Source organism: Phodopus roborovskii, unplaced genomic scaffold (assembly GCF_943737965.1).
Source record: "Phodopus roborovskii unplaced genomic scaffold, PHOROB, whole genome shotgun sequence".
In the NCBI taxonomy this organism is placed as follows: Eukaryota; Metazoa; Chordata; class Mammalia; order Rodentia; family Cricetidae; genus Phodopus; species Phodopus roborovskii.
The window spans coordinates 4,878,860-4,899,715 of record NW_026126599.1 but is presented as its reverse complement, the minus strand read 5'-3'; the positions used below and the strand labels follow the sequence as shown (position 1 = coordinate 4,899,715).

General features: G+C 48.0%; 1 protein-coding gene across 1 annotated transcript in view; it reads left to right on the top strand.

The window, feature by feature from the left end:
* The first annotated feature begins 263 nt into the window (after positions 1-263).
* Positions 264-20,856, top strand: part of Mmd2 (monocyte to macrophage differentiation associated 2) — a 43,838-nt gene continuing 23,245 nt past the window's right edge. The window contains exon 1 of the mRNA XM_051205537.1: positions 264-625. Within this exon, the coding sequence (XP_051061494.1) occupies positions 279-625 (347 nt within the window). The 5' untranslated portion in view covers positions 264-278. The remainder of the gene's footprint in view (positions 626-20,856) is intronic.

Sequence of the window (20,856 nt, the reverse complement as noted above, 5' to 3'; positions counted from 1 at the left end):
CCATCTTGGGGCTGGCCGTTTTGGGTAGCAGATGATTCCTAGAGTCACAGAGTCCTGGTTGGTAGGGAGGATTAAGTATTGGCAGGCTTCTCAGAGGTGCACAAGGTAAGAGCCAGCAACAAGTAGACTGAGGGAGGGTGCCACCTGGTCCGGTCCCCAAGCGTCCCCTGTGGCTTGCAGCGCTGCCTGGCTGATAAGCGGTGACAGAGGCGGTTCAGTCTAGTCCAAGCTGTCTTCTGCTGGCTGGAAAAGCGATGGGGTGGAGGGGACACGGGTAGATGCTAACAGGAGGGAGGGGACCTCCTAGCTCAGCGATTGGCAGCTTGCGCCTGAGTCGTCCCCCTCACCCCGCATATCCCGCCCCAGCCCCGCCCCCGCCACCATCTGCTCAGGATTTTGCTATCCCGAGACTCCAGGCTCGGGGGCTTCGGGCTCCGGAGGCAGCCGATCAGGTCTGCTTAGGGCCCTGGAGCTGCCCAAGGATCCGGCGCCCTTCCAACCTGCTGCGCCTCCCGCAGCGGCTCCCTGCGTTCCCGCGTCCCAGCCCCGGGCCGGGCGCTGATGGAACCGCGGCGATGTTCACTTTGGCCAGGCTGCTGGATTTCCAGAAAACCAAATATGCAAGGTGAGCAGCGGAGCTGGGGGTGGTAGACAAGGGTCAGGGCCTTGAAGCCCCTCTTTCTTGTCCCCTCTGCCTGGAGAACTGGGCCTAATGCACAGACCCCATTGCCCGGGGCTAGAACAACCCAGGAACCAGACAGCATCGTCTTCATAATGGAGTGGAAATTGTCATCCCGCTTTTGCGCTCAGCGCAGCGGATTCTCCGCGTTTCCTTTCTCCCTTGGGCGAGGAGCTTCATCAGTCCAGAGCACAGTTTGCCCATTTGCGACCGGGTGAAAGACGGAGAGTCCCTACCATTAGGGACCACGGGAGGATTAAATGAGATGATCCTTAGAAAGCACTTTGCGATGCCAGCAGGGAGGGGGAACAGCTCCATCCCTGTGGGGCTCCGTGGGTAACATTTAAAAAGGGTTTTGCATGCACCTGCTGTCTACTCTCAAGGCAAGGAAGACGAATAGATAGGCCTCTTTTTAGGTGGAGAAACTGAGGCCCAGAACTCAGGAGGAGCTGACTGTGTAACCAAGTCTCTGGGGTCATCGCTGAGCTCTGCTTTCTTTTTTCTTTTTCTGTTTTGTTTTGTTTGAGACAGGTCTTACTATGGTAGCCCTGGCTGGCCTGGAATCTTCTGTAGACCAGGGTGTTCTTTGACCTCGTAGAAATCTGTCTGGCTCTGGAGCACTGGTCATTCTTTATCATTTTTTGAGACAGTTTTGCTGTGTATCCCAGGGTGGCCTTGAACTTAATTCTCCAGTCTCAGCTTCCTAAATGCTGGAATTAGGGCTGGGTGTCCCTGCACCTCACAAGAGTATATTTTAATTAATGCTTTATATACATGATTTCAGAATGTGGTCCCTTCTGAACACATCATTTGGGAGGCATTTTGTGTTTTGTTTTTGTTTTTTTTTTTTTTTTAAATCTGAAGTCTTCAATATCTGGTGTGCATTTTGATTTGATTTGATTGCCTTGAAAGATTATTATGTCTATTATTTTTATTGTGTGTGGGTTTGTGTGCCAGCTCACATGTGGAGGCCAGGCAACATTGTGGAATTGGTTTTCTCCTTCCAACTTTGTGTGAGTCCCGAGGGTTGAACTCAGGACTCTGTGCTTCTCTGGCAATCTGGCAAGCTCCTTGAACTGCTGAGCCATCTTGTCATGCCCTCCGTGCCTTTTTTTTTTTTTAAAGAAAGTGTCTCATGTGGCCACATGTGGAAACTTGATGGCCCCTGTGGTGGCTGGAGATGCCTTTGAGAAGGGATCAGGTCTTAAGAAATAAGACTCACTGGAGTGAATGCTTGCTCTGGGAGACTGGATCAGTTCTCCCCAGAGCTGGTTGTTGCAAAGTGAGGCTGCTTACCCCCACCAGGCCTGCCCCCTCTGCACAGACCTGCAGATTTACCCCCTTGAACTGAAGCCAGCAAATGGTCTTGGGAGTTCCAGTCTCAAGAGCCTCTACTGTCTGTACCCTAAGCTGAGGAGGGCCTCAAATTCCCCATCCTGTGAGTACTGGGTTAGATGTACACCACCACACCCAGTTTATGCAATGCTGGGGATGAAACCAGTGTCTTGTGCATGGCAAATGAACATACTGAGCTACTCCCCTAGCCCAAGAACCTTTATTCTGTTAGCTAGCCTGCCCCGGGTTTTCTGTTACAGCAACAGAAAACAGACCTAGGGGCTGGGAAAAGAGCTCAGCCGGGGAAGGGCTTTGAACCCCAACACTTGAGATAGAAAGCCAGCTGTGGTGATACGCTTGAAATCCCTGAGCCAGGGAGATAGACACAAGTGAAGCCCTGGAGCTTGCTGGCTACTCAGCCTTGGCTAATCACGTAAGGCCTTAGGTCCCAGTGAGAGGCCCTGTCTCGAAAACAAGATGGGTGGCTCCAGAGGAGGGACTGACCCTCTGGCATCCACATGCAAGTGCATACACACGTGTGTGTGCTAACTACCCTCCTCAAAGATGCATACACACCTCCCCACACAAAGATAATGGACAGACTTAGATAAGATTGGGGAAGGTACACTGGGTGTTTCTTAGTTCTACCAATGTTTCTTAGTTCTGTCTATGTTATCTTCTTTCTTTTTCTTTCCTTTTCTTTTTTTTAAGATTATTTTTATTTTTTATTTAATTATTTTTTTATTTTACATGTCGATTCCAGTTTCCCCTCCCTCCCTCCCTCTTACCCTCTCTCCCCCCTCACTTTTGTTTTTTGAGACAGGTTTTCTCTGTGTAACAGTTCAAGCTATACTGGAACTCACTCTGTAGACCAAGGCTGGCCTCAAACTCACAGAGATCTCTTGCCTCTGCCTCCGGAGTGCTAGGGTTAAAGGTGTGAGCCACTACCACTGCCTGGCTTTTCTTTCTTTTTGTATTGGATATCTGGAGATGCTAGGAAAAGAAGTTTTGGGTTCTTTTAAATTATTATTTTATTATAATTTTTTTATTACATTTATGTTTGTGGGTGTGGATGTGCCATGGCATTCATGTGGGGGGTCATAGAATAACATGAGGATGTCTATTCTTCTCTCATGGGGACTACAGGGGTTACACTCAGATCATCAGGCTTGGCAATGGCACCTTTACCCACTGGGCCATCTTGTGCTTTGGAGTCCCACGTGTCTAATGGTGAAGACAAACAATGCTTCATTTCTTTGGCAATTTTTCAGTTTTATGGTCTGTACAGGTGATAAAACTTGTCTTTTGTTTGATGTACAATTTTTAATTCATTACACAGCAGAATGCTTCCTGAAACATAATTCTTAGGTTTATTGTTTGTTCCTTTGTTTTTGGTTTTTCAAGACAGGGTTTTTCTGTGTTGCTTTGTAGACCAGGCTTGCCTTGAACTCACAGAGATCCACCTGCCTCTGCCTCCTGAGTGCTGGGATTAGAGGCATGCACAACCACTGCTCAGCTTTCTTGTTTTTTTTTTTTTTTAATTTTTTTTTTGAGACAAAGTCTTTGCATGTAGACTGTTGGCCTTGGACTTACAGAGATCTGCCTGCTTCCATCTCCTAGTGCTGGGATGAGGGTCTAGCACCACCAATGCCCTGAGGTGAGCACATTTGTTCTTCCTGTTACCAACATGATCTTCTCTCCAAGACAGAGTCAACTTTGGATCATCTTACACGTGGGACAGGGGCTTCTTTGGAGATGTTTACAGAAGTCTGTATTACCTGGCCTCACGGCTCAAGGCTCCTTCTGTAGCAATGCAGCTTCGTGTTGTCTCGGTTAAGTCATGGCCATGGCAGGCTGCAGGTCTCCGTTTTGCCTTGCACTTGTTAGTTGACTCCAACCAGTGATGGAGTGTGGCATCTTGTTCACACTTTGACCTTATTTGACCTCTTCTCCTTTAAGTTCCAAGTTTGCTGGATTACAGACTTACACATGTGTGCAAATGTGTTGTTAAGTGAAGGAAAGTCATTGTGTCTAGCCTTTGGGAATCCATTCTTAGCCATAGCTTGCAGGAATACTCCATCATGTCACAGAAGACACCAAGGCAGGAGCTTGAGCCATCAGCCCCCTTTCTCCTGAGTTTGACTCATGGGACCCTCATGATGGAAGAAGAGAATCGATTCCTTCAAGTTGCTTTCTGACCTCCCCAAAGGCATAGTGGCATACATGTACTGCTCACTCCCCACCCCACACAAATAAACATAATAAAAAGAACCCAACTCACCAACAAGTCAGTTTGACCTGCTATAGTCCTTGTTTGTAGTAATTACTTGGCAGATTCAGAGGCTGAGGGAGAATTGTGAGTTTAAGGTTGCCTGGTCTCCGTCGTGAGCCCCTGTGTCAAAGCTAAGTAACAATAACAACATCAAGAACCCCCCAAAAACAACTTATTTCCAACCCTGATTTAACACATGACTGAAAGTTCATATCATGATTGCACGATGATTCATCTCATTAGCTCCCACTTTGGGGTATTTGGAAACTTGCACTCCTGAAATCACAGCTGGGAACATCCGTGCAGCCGTGTTCAGGAGGATTGTTCTTCTATGGCCTGCATTACCCATTGTCGGCTCTGGGCATGAGCAGGCAGGTCATGTGGTTCCCAAGTTCCAGGCCATATCCACATGTAGCCCAGTGTGCAGTAAGTTCTTGAACGGGACTTGGAATTCCTTCTAAGGCCACACAGACAAAGATAGGGTTCCAGCTTGTCCCATGGAGGGGCCCATGGGATGGCTTGGAGCTGGTGTTTAACTCAGTCCTCACTGTTTTGTTCTGCCTGACAATGGGGCTGCTAGATGAGGTTGGTAGCCTCTCTGTCACCCTGTTCCAGGCCTCCTTGGTGTCCTCAAAGACACTAAGATATGGATGGGGTGGGGGCAGAGGACCATTTGGTGGAGTACTTGCCTAGTGTGAATGAAGCCTTGGGTCCCATCTGCAGCACTGCGTACACAAAATTTTGTGGCTCTACTTGGGAAGTGGAAAATGCCAGAACTGTGGCATTGTGGAAAGCTATGAGTTCTAGAAATAGGTTTTGGCTGAGAGATGATGGGTGAGACATATTCTGTGGTGTCTGATATTCTGTGGTGTTGGTTATTGTACTTTTTTGGTGTGTGTTCTTATTGAAGAGTCTAGGGGCCTCGCACCTGCTAGGGAAGCACTCTATATATCTTCAGCCTCTTATTTTCATTTCATTTCATGGTGTGGGGACAGACCACAGCCCTTGTTTATGGCCAGAAGTGCTCTGCCATGTGACTATGTGCTCACCTTTCTGGTCTGTGCATTCCTGGGGCCGGGGGGCAGTGGCCCAGATGCATGTGTGCACATCTCAAATGCGCAGGTCAGAGGACAACCTCTGGTGTTGGCCCTCAGGTACCCTCAACTTTTTGAGACAGGGTCTCTATGGGTCTGAAACTTTGCCATGTAGACTGGGCTACCCCAGTCCTCAAACCTCCAGGGATCCAGTTATCTCTGCATCTCATCTTACTGCCCAGCTCCTGACTTTTTAATATGGGTTCTGGGAATCTGCACCTAAGTCCTCACACTTGTGAGGCAAGCCCTTTACTGACTGAGCTATCCTCCCGGTTCTTTTTGACTTGGAGTTTGAGACAAGGCCTACCTAAGTTGCCCAGGCTGACCCGGAACTCATTCTGTAGTCCAGATGGGTCTTAAACATTCAGCCCTTCTGCCTCAGCCTCTATGGTGGCTGGAGGGACAGCACCGAGCTTCTGAGTTCTGCTGGTGTTGGCTCTTTGTGCCATTGTTATTTACAATCGGTCCATTTTCACAGGGGTTTTGATGTAGTTTGTAGAAAGTTACTCTGTTAAGGTCAGTGGGTCTGTCTAAGAAATTTTTTCTTCTTAATAGGTCTGTGGAGCTTTTGCTGGTTTCTGTGTATATGGAGAGTGGCTAGCTAACGGGAGGTGGAGGTCATTTGCTTGTTTTCCTATGTTATGGCAGATGGCCTACACAGGGTTTCTTGGGATCTGGATGAGAGGCACTCTATCTATCACTTGTCAACCTCACCCCATCTAATCTTGCTAGCCAGCCTGCTGCTGCTGGGCACATTGTTTTCCTGTCTGTGTGTGTGTGTGTGTGTGTGTACTTGCTTGTGTGTACACGTGGACACATGTGCAGGCCAGAGGACAACCTTAAGTGTTGGGTCATTGGCTTTAGCCTTGTTTGAGATAGGATCTCATTACCACTGAGAACACTAGCTGCTCCCAGGCTTCTGCAGAGTTGCCTGTCTTGGTCTCCTGTCTCGCTGTAGGATTGCTGGTATTACAGATATGGGCTCCTGCACCCAGCTTTAGCTGGGTTCTAGGGATCTGAACCCAGGCCCTCATGATTGCAAGGCAGGTGCTTTACCCACTGAGCAATCTTCCCACCCTCGGTGTATTTTTGAAATCCCCCATTTGGTTTGCCTAAGCTGCTGCTTTGATTTTCTGCTTCCCCCGCATATCACACCTACACCAACCAACGACAATGGCAGTGCCAAGCACAGAGAGAATAGTCTCCATAGCAGAGCATGTGCGCCTCCCAACCCCATTCCCCACAAGACACAGGGGTTCAGAATCAGGTTTGGAGCTGCCCTTGCTACCCATGCTTGGGTGGGAATTAGTGAGGCTCATAGACTACACAGTCTCCGAGTCACCTCCTTCATTAATTCATCCTGTCTGTAATTCAGGAGCATCTCCTGCTGTCCCTAGCATTCATTCACTGCCTGGCATCTGCAGGTCACCTCCTTTATTCATTCACTCTTCTACTGGCCAGACTTTGTAGGGTGCAGCAAGTGTACAAATGGGGACCCACATACCGTATGCCCTGGTGCTTTGTTTTATCTATCTATCTATCTATCTATCTATCTATCTATCTATCTATCTATCTGAGATGCATCTTGCTATGTAGCCCAGGCTGACTTGGATATCTCTCCATCTATTTACTTCAGCCTTGGGATAACAGCTCTGTACTACCATGGCCTGCTAATTAGCTTTTTTCCTTGATGTCACTGTGCCAAAATTATTCTATTTATATACACAATTTCTCCTAAAGTTGAGTTGTTAACAGCTCCAAACTGAAAGCTCTGCTGTCATATAAAGTAACATGAGCCACCTGTGGCTTCTTTATTTTAAATAGAAACAATTGAATTAACTAAAAATGAGAAGGCTATGCCTCAGCTGCCTTGGCCCCATTTCCAGGACACAGGATGCTAGTGGCTGTGTGGATTCTATCTGTAGAGATCTGGAACATTCCAGTCTTTGCAGACACTTCTCTTGGAGAGCAAAGGCCTAAAGCATTAAAATGTACAACTCAAAGCTCATTGTGACAGTTTGCACCTGGGTGCCTGAGGCAGGAGGATTGCCCATTGGAGATCAGCTGGGAAGGCACAGTGAAACCTTGTCTGAAAAAGGAAGGGATGGCCTCCTGCCTTTTAGACAAATGCTTTACCAGTGAGCTCCATTTTCAAGCCAGCATGGAAGGTATTTAAATAAAGATGATTTATGTTTCTTTGATAATGGGGCTGGATCTTAGGAAATGAAACACCTCTACCCAGAATTCTGTGTGTTTTTAGTTGCTGGTGTGAGGAGGGGGAGTGGTTCTCTGGTACCCATGTTAGATCGGAAGTGATCCTTGAGTACTAGGGGAGCCACAGACTCCGTGACTCGGGCTGCGAGAGTAAGAAGAGCAGGGTCTCCATCCCCCGGACTCCTGGCACATGACACCTTCTTAGGCAGCAGCCTGGGATGCTCATGGCACCCAGGATAAGGGACTCACAGAAGTTAGTCATCTTCTTTTCAGTGCGTGTGTGTCTTTGTGCCTGTGTTTGTACGCAGGTGCACACACACGAACGAGTGTGTGACCTGAGGTCAATGTTGTGTCCTCCTCAGTCACTCTCCACCTTGATTTTTGAGAAGGGTCTCTCACAGAACCTGAGGCTCACTGGTTTTGCTACACTGACTGACCAGTGAGCCCCAGATCTGCCTGTTTCTTCCTCCCCCAGTTGGGATTACAGGCATGTGTGACTTCGGACAGCTTTTTATGTGATGACTGGAGTTTGAACTCAGGTCCTCATGCTTGCACAACCAACAGCTTACCCACTGAGCTCTGCTCCTTTCCCCAAATGGGCTGTCTTAACAATTTAAAAAAGTGTGTGTGTGTGAGAGAGAGAGAGAGAGAGAGAGACAGAGAGAGAGAGAGAGAGGGAGAGAGAGAGGGAGGGAGGGAGGGAGGGAGGGAGAGAGAGAGAGGGAGGGAGAGAGAGAGGGGGGAGAGAGAGCGTGAGCATGTGGTTCTGTCTACCATGTTTTTATTTTTCTGTTACTGAGCATGCAGGTCATCTGGCCCCCACAGGTACTTGACAGTGCTCCTGTCTCCACCTTCCATCTCACCGCAAGAGTATGACCTATCACATACATTTTTGTTTGTTTGTTTTTTAAGGGCAGGTTCCAGGGATCAAACTCAGGTGGTCAGGCTTACACAGCAGGGACCTTTACCCTCTGAACCATCTCACCAGCTCTACCTTAATCATTTTTAACTGCACAATTCAGTGGCATTAAACACATTCACATTGTGCTACCATCTGCTTCTAGAACTTTCTATCTTCCCTGACATGAAACTTTGTAGTCATTAAATGCTAAGTATACATTCATCACCTCAGCCTCAAGCTCCCATCATTCCCTTTCCATCTCTCCCAACCCCATCTTTTTCTTTGCCTTTTTTTATTAAAAGTTTTCAGTTCTTCTTTTATTAATTTATTTCTTACATTACAATACCAGTTCCCCCTCCCTCCTCTCCTCCGGCTTCCCCCACTCTCCCCCCCCCCCCGACAGCCTCCCATCTGCTCCTCAGAGAGGATAAGGCCTCCCCTAGGAAGTTTACTAAATCTGTCCCATCATCTTGTTGAGGCAGGACCAAGGCACCTCTCCACCCTCCACTCACCTGCCTCTAGGCTGGGCAAGGTATCTCTCCATATAGAATGGGCACCAATAAGTCAGTTTGTACAATAGTGTTAGGTCTTGGACTCACTGCCAGTGGCCTCATATATTGTCCCATTCACACCATTGTCACCTATATTAAGGGAGTCTAGTTCAGTCTCATGCAGGGCCCCCATTTAACAGGCCTGAGTCAGTCCCTAGCTCGGGTCAGCTGATTCCGTGGCTTTCCCCATCATGGTCTTGACTCCTTTGTTCATATTATCGCTCTTCCCTCACATCGATTGTACTCCAGGAGCTTGGCCCGATGGTTAGTTTGTGGCTTTCTGCATCTGTTTCTATCTGTTTCTGGATGAGGGTTCTAGCTTCTCATCTCACCATAGGAACACTGGGGTTACAGATGTGTGCATCACTGTGTCCAGCTTGTCTTTATGTGAGTGCTAGGGATCCGAACTCAGTCTTCAAGCTTGCACAGCAAGTGCTTTCCCCACTGAGCCACCTCCCCAGGCCTCCTTGATCCATTTATAACAGCAACTCCCAAGCCTTAGCACAGACCCCGAAAGCTAAAGACTGTGCCCATTTTGGTTGCTGATGTCAGGAAGCTAGTCCCTAAATTATGGCACATGTGGCTACAGATTTGGGGCTCTGAGGACAAGGGGCCACTATACTAATAGTGTGTGTGTATGCGTATGTGGTGTGTACATAAGTGCTGTGGCCTTCATGTGGAGGTCAAAGGACTTTCAAGAATCAGTTTTTCCACCTGTAAGATCCAGGGATCAAATTCAGGTTGTCAGGCTCGGCAGCAAATGCCTTTATCCACTGGACCATCTTGCTGGCCCACATTTATACTTTACCATTTATTTTAATGGTGTACAGATGAACAGTTGGAATGGGTTCCCAAGTTGAGGTGTCGCTACCCTTGTGGAGTCAAGGGAGCCTTTTCTGTCCACCTATCTCAGAATGATCCTAAGCCCAGACTGCCATGTTCCCAGACTGAGGGTCAGACTGCTGCAGCCCTGGGACTCTGTCAGGAGGACAAATTCCACCAGGCACCAGGGGCAAGAGGGCAGATGGGGAGGTCAGGGCCTGGGGGATTCTGCAGTCTGTTAATAATTACCAAAAGTTATACCTTCAGTTGGCGTCTGTAGTTAGCGTTGGTGCAAGAAAGGGAGGGAGAGAGGTTGTGTCACACTGTGAGTTGTCTGACCTGGAGGGACAGCATTAAGGAGACACTCATGGGAGGCAGGAGGGGTGGGGCAATGGTTAAAGTGCTTACTGCTCCTACAAAGGACCTGAGCTCAGTTCCCAGCACTCACATAAGCCAGCCCATAATTCCAGCTCCGGGTGATCTGATATCCTCTTATAGATTCTGGGGATACCTTCACTCATGTCCATTTGCTCCCAATATACATATAATTTAATGATAACAGTAATGATGATGATAATGATGATATTTATGGGGTTAATGAGATGGCTTAGCAGGTAAATGCTCTTGCTGCCAAGCCTAACGACCCAGGTTCAATCCCTGGTATTCACATGGTGGAAGGAGATAGCCAACTCCTGCAAGTTGTCCTCTGACTTCTACACAAATGTTAAGACACACATGAAGCCTCTATACAAACAAATAAGTAAATAGGTGTAATAAAAATTTTAGAACTAGGTACTGGCAGAGGCAGGCGGATCTCTGAGTTCGAGGTCAGCCTGGTCCACTGAGTGAGTTTCAGGATAGTCAGAGTTACACAGAGAAACCCTGTCTTAAAAAATACCTAAATAAATATAAATAAAAAGGCACATTCATGGGGCTGGGGAATGGGTTGTTGGTAAAGTGATTGCTGTGCATGACAACCCGAGTTCAGATCCCCAGCAACCATGTAAAAGCCAGGTGTGGCCCATGTCTGTAACTCCCACTTGAGTGGGAGCAGCAGAGGCAGGAGGTTTCTGGGAGCCTGCTGGCCAGCCAGGCTAGCTGGGACAGAGAACTGCAGGTTCAGTGAGAGACCCTGCCTCAAAAACTAAGGTGGAGAGTGACCGAGGGACACATGTGATGCCGACCTCTAAGCTCTACAGCACACATGAGTGAGCTCTCACATATAAACATTTGGATAGGTTGCAGTCCACCATTGAGGGATGCCAAGGCAGGAGCTCAAGGCAAGAACTGGAAAGTGGAGACACTGTTACTGGTTTGCTTCCAGGCTCCTGGCCATCTTCCTTCCTTATGCAGTTCAGTTCGTTCTCCCCTCTGCCAAGGGGTGGCATTGCCCACAGGGAGCTGATCCTCCCCCATCAACTCGCAGTTTAGAAAATGCCTCACAGACACGGCCATGGGCCAATCTGATGGAGGCAGTTCCTTATCCCTTCCTCCCAGGTGTCTCTAGCTTCTGTCAAGTGGGCAAAAACTAAACCGTATAGTTGGTAAAGCGCTTGCCACAGAAGCTCAAGGAACCGAGTTTAATCCCTAGCACCTTCATACAAATCTGGACATGGAAGCATGTGGAGGTTCTCGTCCTGCATGCACACATGTACACACATATGTGTCAGCACACTCGAGTGCACCCACACACATTAACACTCACACACACACTCACACACAGCACTTGCCATTTCCTTTCTGAACAATTAGGTTTACCAGATATAAGTCTTGTTTTTAAAGTATTTATTTATTTACTCATTTGCTTTTTTTTTTTTTTTTCATTTTTGAGACAGGGTCTCACTATGTAGCTTTGGCTGTTCTGGAACTTACCATGTAGACCAGGCTGACCTGGAACTCACAGAGATCCACCTGCCTCTGCCTCCTGAGTGCTGAGATTAAAGATGTGTGCACCACCAAGCCCAGTTAAGGTTTGTTACTTTTAATTATGTGAATGCAATAGCTGCAGAAACTATAGAAAGCTGTTGGATCCCCTGGAGCTGGAGTCACAGGCAGCCACGAGCTGTTCTGTTCCGTGTGGGTGTTGGGAATGGAGCAGGGTTTTCTGGAAGAGCAGTAAGTGCTCCTAACCACAGGGCACTCTCCCCAGCCCCTTTTGTCACCGTTGAGATGGGATCTTACTCTGTAGCCCATACTTGCCTAGAACTCTCTATATTTCCCAGGCTCTCCTTCAACTCACAGCTATCCTCCTGCCTCTGCCTCCTGAGGGTGGCCCTTCAGGCATGAGCCACCTCTGTATCTCATGTATTCATGACATCATGACAGCTGCTAAGTGTGCCCCACATGGTTGTAATCGCAGCGTACAAGAAGTGGAGGGCAGGAAGGTAATGTGTGTCCGATCAGTCTGTACTGAATAACAAGGACCAGAACCCGGGTCAGCCAACCCAAAAGGACACAGAACATAGCTCTGTCCTGAGTGCTGGGATACAGAGCCTGCCAAGACAATTCCCCACCCTCCCCCAGCTCACATTAACATTTATGTGAGGCCAACAGAGCCGAGAAGTGTGGTCAGGAGAGGGCAGGGAGGCGTGGGTGTGGTAGAGCGTGGACTGTGATGACTTCATGGGCTGCAGGGGGACGTGAGGGAAGGTAGAAGTGATATACAGTTGGTGCTGACTAGTGGCAGATTGCTTTAGAGGGTAGCCAGTCAATGCTAGTGGAGCTGCCATTTTGGCACTGGTCATAGTATGCCCTCACCTCCCTCCTTCCTAGCCTTTCTGTTTCCAAGACAGGGTCTCATTATGTAGCTTGAAATCACCTTCTAGTTCAATCTGGCTTTCAACTCACTGTGTAGCCCAGGCAGACCTCAGCTTCATGATCCTCCTGCTTCAGCTCCTGGAATGTTGTGATGACGGGCCTGTACCACCATGCCTTTTCCCTTGGGGTGTGTGTGTGTGTGTGTGTGTGTGTGTGTGTGTGTGTGTGTGTGTGACAGAGGCAAACGTCTGGTGTTATTCCTCACCTTTGTTTTGTGACAGACCCTCTCACTGGTGATGAGCTTGCCGCATAGACTAGGCTGGCTGGCCAGTGAGTCTCCAAGTCTCCGCCTGTCCTTGTCTCCTTGGTGCTGTGTTACAGGTACACCACCACCCCGCTTTTTCCTTACACAGGTTCAGAGAACTGAACTCAGATCCCTGTATTTGAAAGGCAAGCACTTCACCAACCTGTCTCCCAGGTCCTCCTTTTAAAAGTATTTTTATTTTAAGTTACATATACATGGATGTATGTCTGTGTGTGCATGGTATGCGTGAGTGCTGGAGCATGTGAAGACCGGAGGGATCAGATCCCCTGGGGCTGCAGTTATGGATGGTTACGAACTGCCTGATATGGGTGCTGTAACCCAGACACACTCTTAACCACTGAGCAACCCGGCCCCATTTTTGTTTTTTATATTTTTGTTTTGTTTTTCAAGACAGGGTTTCTCTGTGTAACAGCCCTGGCTGGTCTAGAACTTGATTTGTAGACCAGGCTGGCCTTGAACTCACAGAGATCTGCCTGCTTCTGCCTCCCAGGTGCTGAGATTAAATGCGTGCACCAGCACTGCCCTGCCTCATTTTTTATTTTTTGAAGGCATGATCTTACACAGTAGCTCAGGCTGCCTAGAACTCACTTCTAGGCCAGGCTGGTCTTGGCTTTTTGTTTTTTGAGGCGGGTTATTTAGCCTCATGTGTTTAGACAGAATATCATGTGGTTGGAGCATGTGGAGGAGTGCTATTCACAGGAAGTAGAGGGAAGGAGACAGGAAGTGACCGGGAATAATATACCGTGAAGGACCCACTACCAGTGACCTACTTTTTCCCAGCTAGATCCCACCTCCAAAACTGTCCATCATCTCTCAGAATAGCAGGCCATCTGGAGACAACACATTCAACACATGAGCCTGTGGGGACAAATCATATTCAATTCATAATGGAGTTTGTATAATGCAATATTATCTTTAAATTGTCTCAGGCTGTTTGGGCAGCTATTCCAAAATACCAAAGACTGAACAGTTAACGAACATCTGTTTGTAGAATTTCTTCCTTGGGGAAATGTGATCAGTGCCCACCCCCTCCTCATAAGGTCCCAGTGACAAGCCAAAGCATGATCCCATGAGTTCTCCCTGGAGAAATCAATGAGTTTATTGGGTTGCTTACGGTACATGGGTGAGGTTGCTCACAGGTGTGTGGGGCACCCCAAATCACCCACACTGGACCACCTTTGCCAGCATGGATGGTGGCTTTTCCTTGGCTGCACAGACTGAGTCCCTTCAGTTAACCTTCCAGCTGGTGTGCCCTAGCACCTCTGGGTCACAGGAGTCACTTGTAATTAGGAAAGAATGGCAAACAAATGGCTGTGAGGAGCAGCTGAAAGCTCAGGCAAGTGTCCAGCGACCCTTAGATGAGGGGATGCTAACCAATGGGCCCAATCGTGATGGAATGGTGCAAGTGACACCGATCGTCTCATGAGGGTAGTGGCTGCTTGCTTGAGGACCAAGTTTACAACAGAAATTCAGGTAGTAGATGGTGTTGCACACCTGCAATATCAGCACTCAGGATGTGGACACAGGTGTCTGTATCACAAGGCACATCAGGAATCCAAGGTCACCCTTGGCTACATAGGTGCAAAACGAATTTGGGCTATGTTGGACCGTGTCTCAAACACCAAAGTAAAAATCAGTAACAGTCAGAATCAATCAGAAATTCCCTTGAAGTGCCAGGGACTTTGACTTTGAGATCAAACTCCCAGCATGCTCTGTGTTTTCCAGATTTCTGATGTTCAAATGTTCCTTGTACCCTCACATAGTACCAAGAGAGCTGGGGAGAACTCTGCTATCCTCTGAGGAGGGCATGAATTCCATTGATGAGGACTCCTTGTCTCAGAACCCTTCCTCCTGATGCCATCATATCCAGCTTGTACCATGTGAATTTGGCAAGTGAGGCGTGAGCAATCAGTCCATGATGCTGGGGTTCACCAAATTTTACCATTTGACCCAAAGGCCACCTTACCAGCTATCTCTTCCAGGAGGGTTGCTTGGACCCAGGATCTTGTCTACAAGCAGGCATTGTTTGCCCCTTGGGCTCTTTTTGCTTGGAACTCTTCTTCAACGCCCCCTCCCTGTAGCCCTGCAGGGTACTGGGGAGCACCCAGGCCAGTTGTTTTGTAAGTGTTCTGCTCATTTGGAGTCACAGGGTAGTTTCTCTGGATTCCAACAAGGCTGTTCTCTCCCTCCCTCTCCCTCTCCCTCTCCCCTGCCCCAACTCTCTCTCTCTCTCTCCCTCTCTCTCTCTCTCTCTCTCTCTCTCTCTCTCTGTCTCTCTGGGTATTCATGTATGAATGAGTGTACACCAGCCTGTGGTCAATGTTTTGTGTCTTCTTCATTTGCTCTTCACCTTATTTTTGAGGCAGGGTCTCTCACTAAACTTGGAGAGCACAGCTTTGGCTAGACTGGCTGGCCAGCAAGCTTCAGGGATCCCCCTGTCTCTATGCCCAACTGAGCTAGGGTTACAGATATGCTCTGCCACACTGAGCTTTCACATGGGTGTAGGGGGATTTAAATTCAGATATTCATGCTTGTGTGGCTAGCACTTACCATCTGCGCCATCTTTCTAGCCCATCTTTTTCAGACAGAGACTCATGAGGCCCAGGCTGGTTTTCTAGTTCTCAATGTAGTTCAGGCTTACCTTGAACTCCGATCCTCCTGTCTTCATTTCCCGAGTGCTAGGATTATAGGTATGTACTACTATGCCCATCTATCTATCTATCTATCTATCTATCTATCTATCTATCTATCTCTTTAATCTATCTATCCATCATCGTCTACCTGATCTCTTAAATTTTGGGTTTGTCCAGTGATGCTGGCCTTGAACTTCCATTACAGCTACCTGGGTTTACTGGGTTTATTGTTTATTATGTGGTGAGCCCTCTATTTAGCTGAGAATGACTGCTGATTCTCCTGCCTTGGTCTCCAGAGGGCTGAGATTACAGGCGGGCATCATGACACCCAACTTCTTACTTTTAATGAATTCATATTTAATTAGCTCTGTGGCTGGTGGCTCCATAGCAGCACAGATGTACTACCCGGGGCTTAATGATATTCACAATCGACATTTTTGGAAAAAAAAAAAAAAAGCAGAGTGCATGATGTATTTCATGCACAGCTCAACAGGAGACAAGACATCGATGCTTTCAGCTATGAAACATTGATCGCTGGAGATAATGGTCAGCTCTTTTTGAGTATCCTGTTGCCCAGCAACCTCACATCCACTGGTCCCTCTGGCCATTAGTTTTCAAGATCAGAATCAGTTCTTCAGTCATTAGGGTGTTGCAGTTTCCTGATTACTCCTTGCAATATTTTCTTTTAATAAAGAGGACCCTGCCTGCTTCCCCAGCTGCTACTCCCCTTATCTAAAGTCCTTTCGTTGAGTATTTCAAAGTGGTTGGATCCAAGATAAAGCCAAGACTGTATTTAGAAGAGAGGTCTCAGAGGGAAACAACTTGATTTGAATGCATTTGAATGTGGATACCCTTAGATGTGGGGCTACTACACCTCTATGAACCCATGGGAGGGGAAGAGGGAGGGGGAGGGAGGGAAGAAAGGAGAGAGAGAGAGAGAGAGAGAGAGAGAGAGAGAGAGAGAGAGAGAGAGCCTGCAGTTTGCTTCAGAATGTGTGAGTCTCCCAGGGAATCTGTCTGTGGCTACCTTACTTGAAAGCCAATGCCTGAATTCTGTGTGTGGGGGATGGAATTGGACTGAAAACGAGCTGCACCACGTAACAGAAAACCCTCCGGTTCTAGAATTTCAAAAAAATTTACTATTTATTTGTGTGTGTGTGTGTGTGTGTTAGGGGTACAGCACTCTTCAGAGTTGGTTCTCGCCTTCCAGCATGTGGGTCCCAGGATTGCACTCAAGTAGGTAGGCTTGGAGGCAAGTTCCTTTACCCACTGAGCCATCTCACCGCTTCTGGATTTTTATTTGACAGGGTCTCACTATGTAGCTCAGGCTGGCTTCAAACTAGCGGTCTTCCTGCGCCAGGCTCTTGAGTGCTGTGATCACAGGCAGGTATTGCTGCATGTTGTATTAACTAACCCGCTTAGCTCTCTCCCTCCCTTCCCCTCTCCTTCCTTCCAGACTAGGTCTCATGTATCCCAACCAGTCTCAGACTAGCTATGTAGCTGGCGATAACTTTGAACTCCTGATCCTCCTGTCTTTCTCTTCCTAGTCTTAGGATTACAGGCATGCACCGCCATGCATAGCTTTATGCAGTTGTGGTGGGCTCAAGCATGTTTGGTGAGCCCTTTTGTGTACATACCTCGTGCACATCTTGTGCACATCTCAGGCTGTGCTGACACGATATTTTAGAGTTGTGGTTTGAGAACCTGTGCCATGGCGTTGTGTCAGGGTTTTTCTTTGCTGGATTGAACTCTGCAGGGAGTTGGACTTGGGGGTCTTAAGAGCACAGTGCAAAGGCCAACTGGGGTGGACCCTCTCTTTGGAACTGTGGGTGAGGCTGCTGGTATGTGTGGGCTAGGAAGCAGGACTCCCCAGGTGTCCCATTAAATCAACAGAGCTACGTTGGTGGTAGGGCACAATGCTTGCTCATGGCTATAGGGGTAGGAGGTAAATAGAGTGAACTTGCTGTCCTGTGTGCACCTCTTTGTTCCTGTCTGTACAATGGTGGCACCATGTTACCCTCCAGTGAAGGGGCTGCCTGTGACATGTTCCTTGGGAGAGTTCAGCAGTGGGAGACTCATCCCCAGGACTGGAGCTTAAACTCAAGGCCTCCCACAAGCTAGGCAAACACCCACTGCTAATTCATGCTTCCAGCCCCTCACTGGGGGATTCTAGGCAGGTGCTCTACCACTGAGCCACACCCCAGCCCCTCACTGGGGGATTCTAGGCAGGTGCTCTACCACTGAGCCACACCCCAGCCCCTCACTTGGGGATTCTAGGCAGGGGCTCTTGTGTCCCTAGCCCTTTTTACTTTTTATTTTGAGACAGGGTCTCATTAAGTTCTCCAAGCTGATCTTGAACTCATTCTGTAGCTCAGACAGGCCTGGCACTTGCTATTCTCCTGCTTCAGCCTCCCAAGTAGTCGGGGTGACAGGCCTGCAGCCCTAGGTCTGGCTTGCCTGGCAATTTTGATGCCATGAGGAGTCTCAGGTGGCACAAGCCCAAGGTCTCTTTCCCAGAGACTGAGCCAGGTCACTGTGAGCCTTGTGGGAGGAACCCCGAATCTATGAATGGACACAAAGAAACTGCCTGGGGCTTTAAAGAGAGAGAGCATTGCCTCCCAGGGGCCCACTTGTTCCTGGCTGTCCTTGGCCTCTATGGGACCCACAGACAGAACTCCCTTTGTCCAAGAGTCTGGGCAAACCTCTTTAGTCTCTTGTCCAAGGGACTCAGGGTCGCCGCTGGCAGGCACCAGCCCAGTGGGGGGGGGAGGGGCAACGACTGTAGCAACTTTCTCCTTCTCTCTGTGGGTACAGACCTTCACACCCTAATGACAGGCCAGAGGGAAAGGGAACCCACAGAAGCGGAGGCAGGGCCTCCCAACGCCCCTCAGCCTCCTCTCTCCATCAGTTTTGACCGTGTTCAGCACAGTCAGGGTTCCAATTTTGTCTGCAGACTCATGTCTTCCACCATTGAAGTTGATGGGAACTCACTGGGATAGTGTGTGCAGGCCATTCCGCCTGTCCGCTGCTCACCATATTTCTATGTTCAGTCCCTATTCCTTCCAGATGTGGACTGGGAGGTCCTGATGTGGATTTCCCATCTTTCACTCCCCTTCTCCCGTGGATGGGCATTCAGGGGGTTTCTGACAGTGATTTTAGCCAGCTCTGAGCCCACCCAGCAAAGAACCATGGGTCCTCTGTTCTTAAAGTTATAGTCCCTTCTCGTGTGTGTGTGTGTGTGTGTGTGTGTGTGTGTGTGTGTGTGTGTGTGTAAAACACTGCCATTTTATTTCAGGGTGACAGCACACACAGCTAACAAATGGAAATCAAAGGACAACTTTTGGGATTCAGTTCTCTCTTTTCACCATGTTGGTCCTGGGGATTGAACTTTGGTCATCAGGCTTGGCTGAAAGCACCTTTTGCCTTTTACTTTTAGCCATCCTAACCCCTCCCTACATATATATATATATATATATATATATATATATATATATATATTTGTTTGTTTTCTTTGTCTGGTCTTGAGAACTAATTTAAACCTGGATTTTAATAATTAAAATGTGTCTGGCTTTTTAGATTTTTTTCTTTTTCTCTTTATTCTTTTTAAAATTATTATTACTAATCATTATGGTTTTCGAGACAGGGTTTTTCCGTGTAACAGTTCTGGCTGTCCTGGTATTTGAACTCACTGTGGACCGTGCTGGCCTCAAACTCACAGAGATCCACCTGCCTCTGCCTCCTGAGTGCTGGGATTAAAGGTGTGCATCACCACTGCCCAGCTATAATTTATTTTTAAAACCTCATTAAAGTGCCATGGGTTGGCATGAGGTTGTACCCAAAGTACCACAATCAGTCAATCAATCACTATCAATCACAATCAATCAATCATCAATCAATCAGTCAATTAGTCAATAGGGCTGGGATGTGGCTCAGCTGGTAGAGTGCTTGCCAGGCATGTCTAAAGCTCTGGATTTGATGTCCGTCACTGCATTAACTAGGTGTGTTGGCATATGCCCATAACCCCAGCCTGGGTGGCAGACACTAGAGGATTGCTATGATTTCAAGGCCAGCCTGGGCTATCTCTAAAAACCAGTATAGACAGCTCTCATCCTCTTTGATTCTGATCTTTCCCTGGTGTAGCTGACAGTGATGTCTGGCTGGCTTTCCCTCATAGATCCTGCTTTTTCATGTCAGCAAAGTGGCCATTTAAAGCTTGTGTGGCTAGCCAAGCGTGGTGGCATGCATCTGTCACCCTAGCACTGGGGCGGCAGAAGCAGGAGGATTGAGTATCATGGCTAGCCTGGACTACATAGCGACACCCTATTTAAAAACAAAGCATATAGATTGTGGTCTCACTTGTCCCCTCTGTGATGAATAGACTTCTCAGATGTGTCTGTAAAGACAGCAATGTCCACAGCTGGGACTGGGGAGTTTGTCATCTGGTTATGTGCTTGCTGTACAAGAACCAGGACCTGAGTTCCAGCACAGAAACCACATTAAAAAAATAAGCCAGATCTGGTGTGTGTGTGTGTGTGTGTGTGTGTGTGTGTGTGTGTGTATGCGTGTGTGTTTATGTGTGTTGTAGTCCCAGTGTTGGGGGGGCAGAGAATTCTTGGGGCTCACTAGTCAACCAGCCTGGACTACTTGGGAAGTTTCAGGATAATGAGAGACTCCATCTCATAAACAAAGTGGAGCCAGGGAGATGGGCAGAGGGTAAAGTGCTTGATGAGGTAGCATGAGGAGTTGAGTTCAGAGTACCTAAATCCATATAAAGCTGGACACAATAGTGTGCTATCTGTATGGGAGGCCTAGAGAATCCCTGGAATTCCAGGCCAGCTATCATGGCTGACACCATCTCAAACAATGAAGAGAGCCTGCCTCAAATAAGGTAGAAGGCAAGGGCCAATGGTGGAGGCTGTACACACACACACACACACACACACACACACACACACACACACACACAATGCAATGATTTTTTTTTTAAAGAAGTAATTAGGACTGAATGTTGGTGGTGCATGCCTTTAATCTCAGCACTCAGGAGGCAGAGGCAGGCGGATCTCCATGAATTTGAGGCCAGCCTAGTCTACGGAGTGAATTCCAGGACAGGCTCCAAAGCTACAAAGAGAAACTCTGTCTTGAAAAAACAAAAACAAAACAAAACAAAAATAGTTGGGGTGCACTGTTTGCTCTGTGACCTTCTTCAATCTGCTTGGTGATGGAGGGGTGGAGTCCGGATAGTCTGGGAAGTCTCATTTGCATAGGAGAATTTC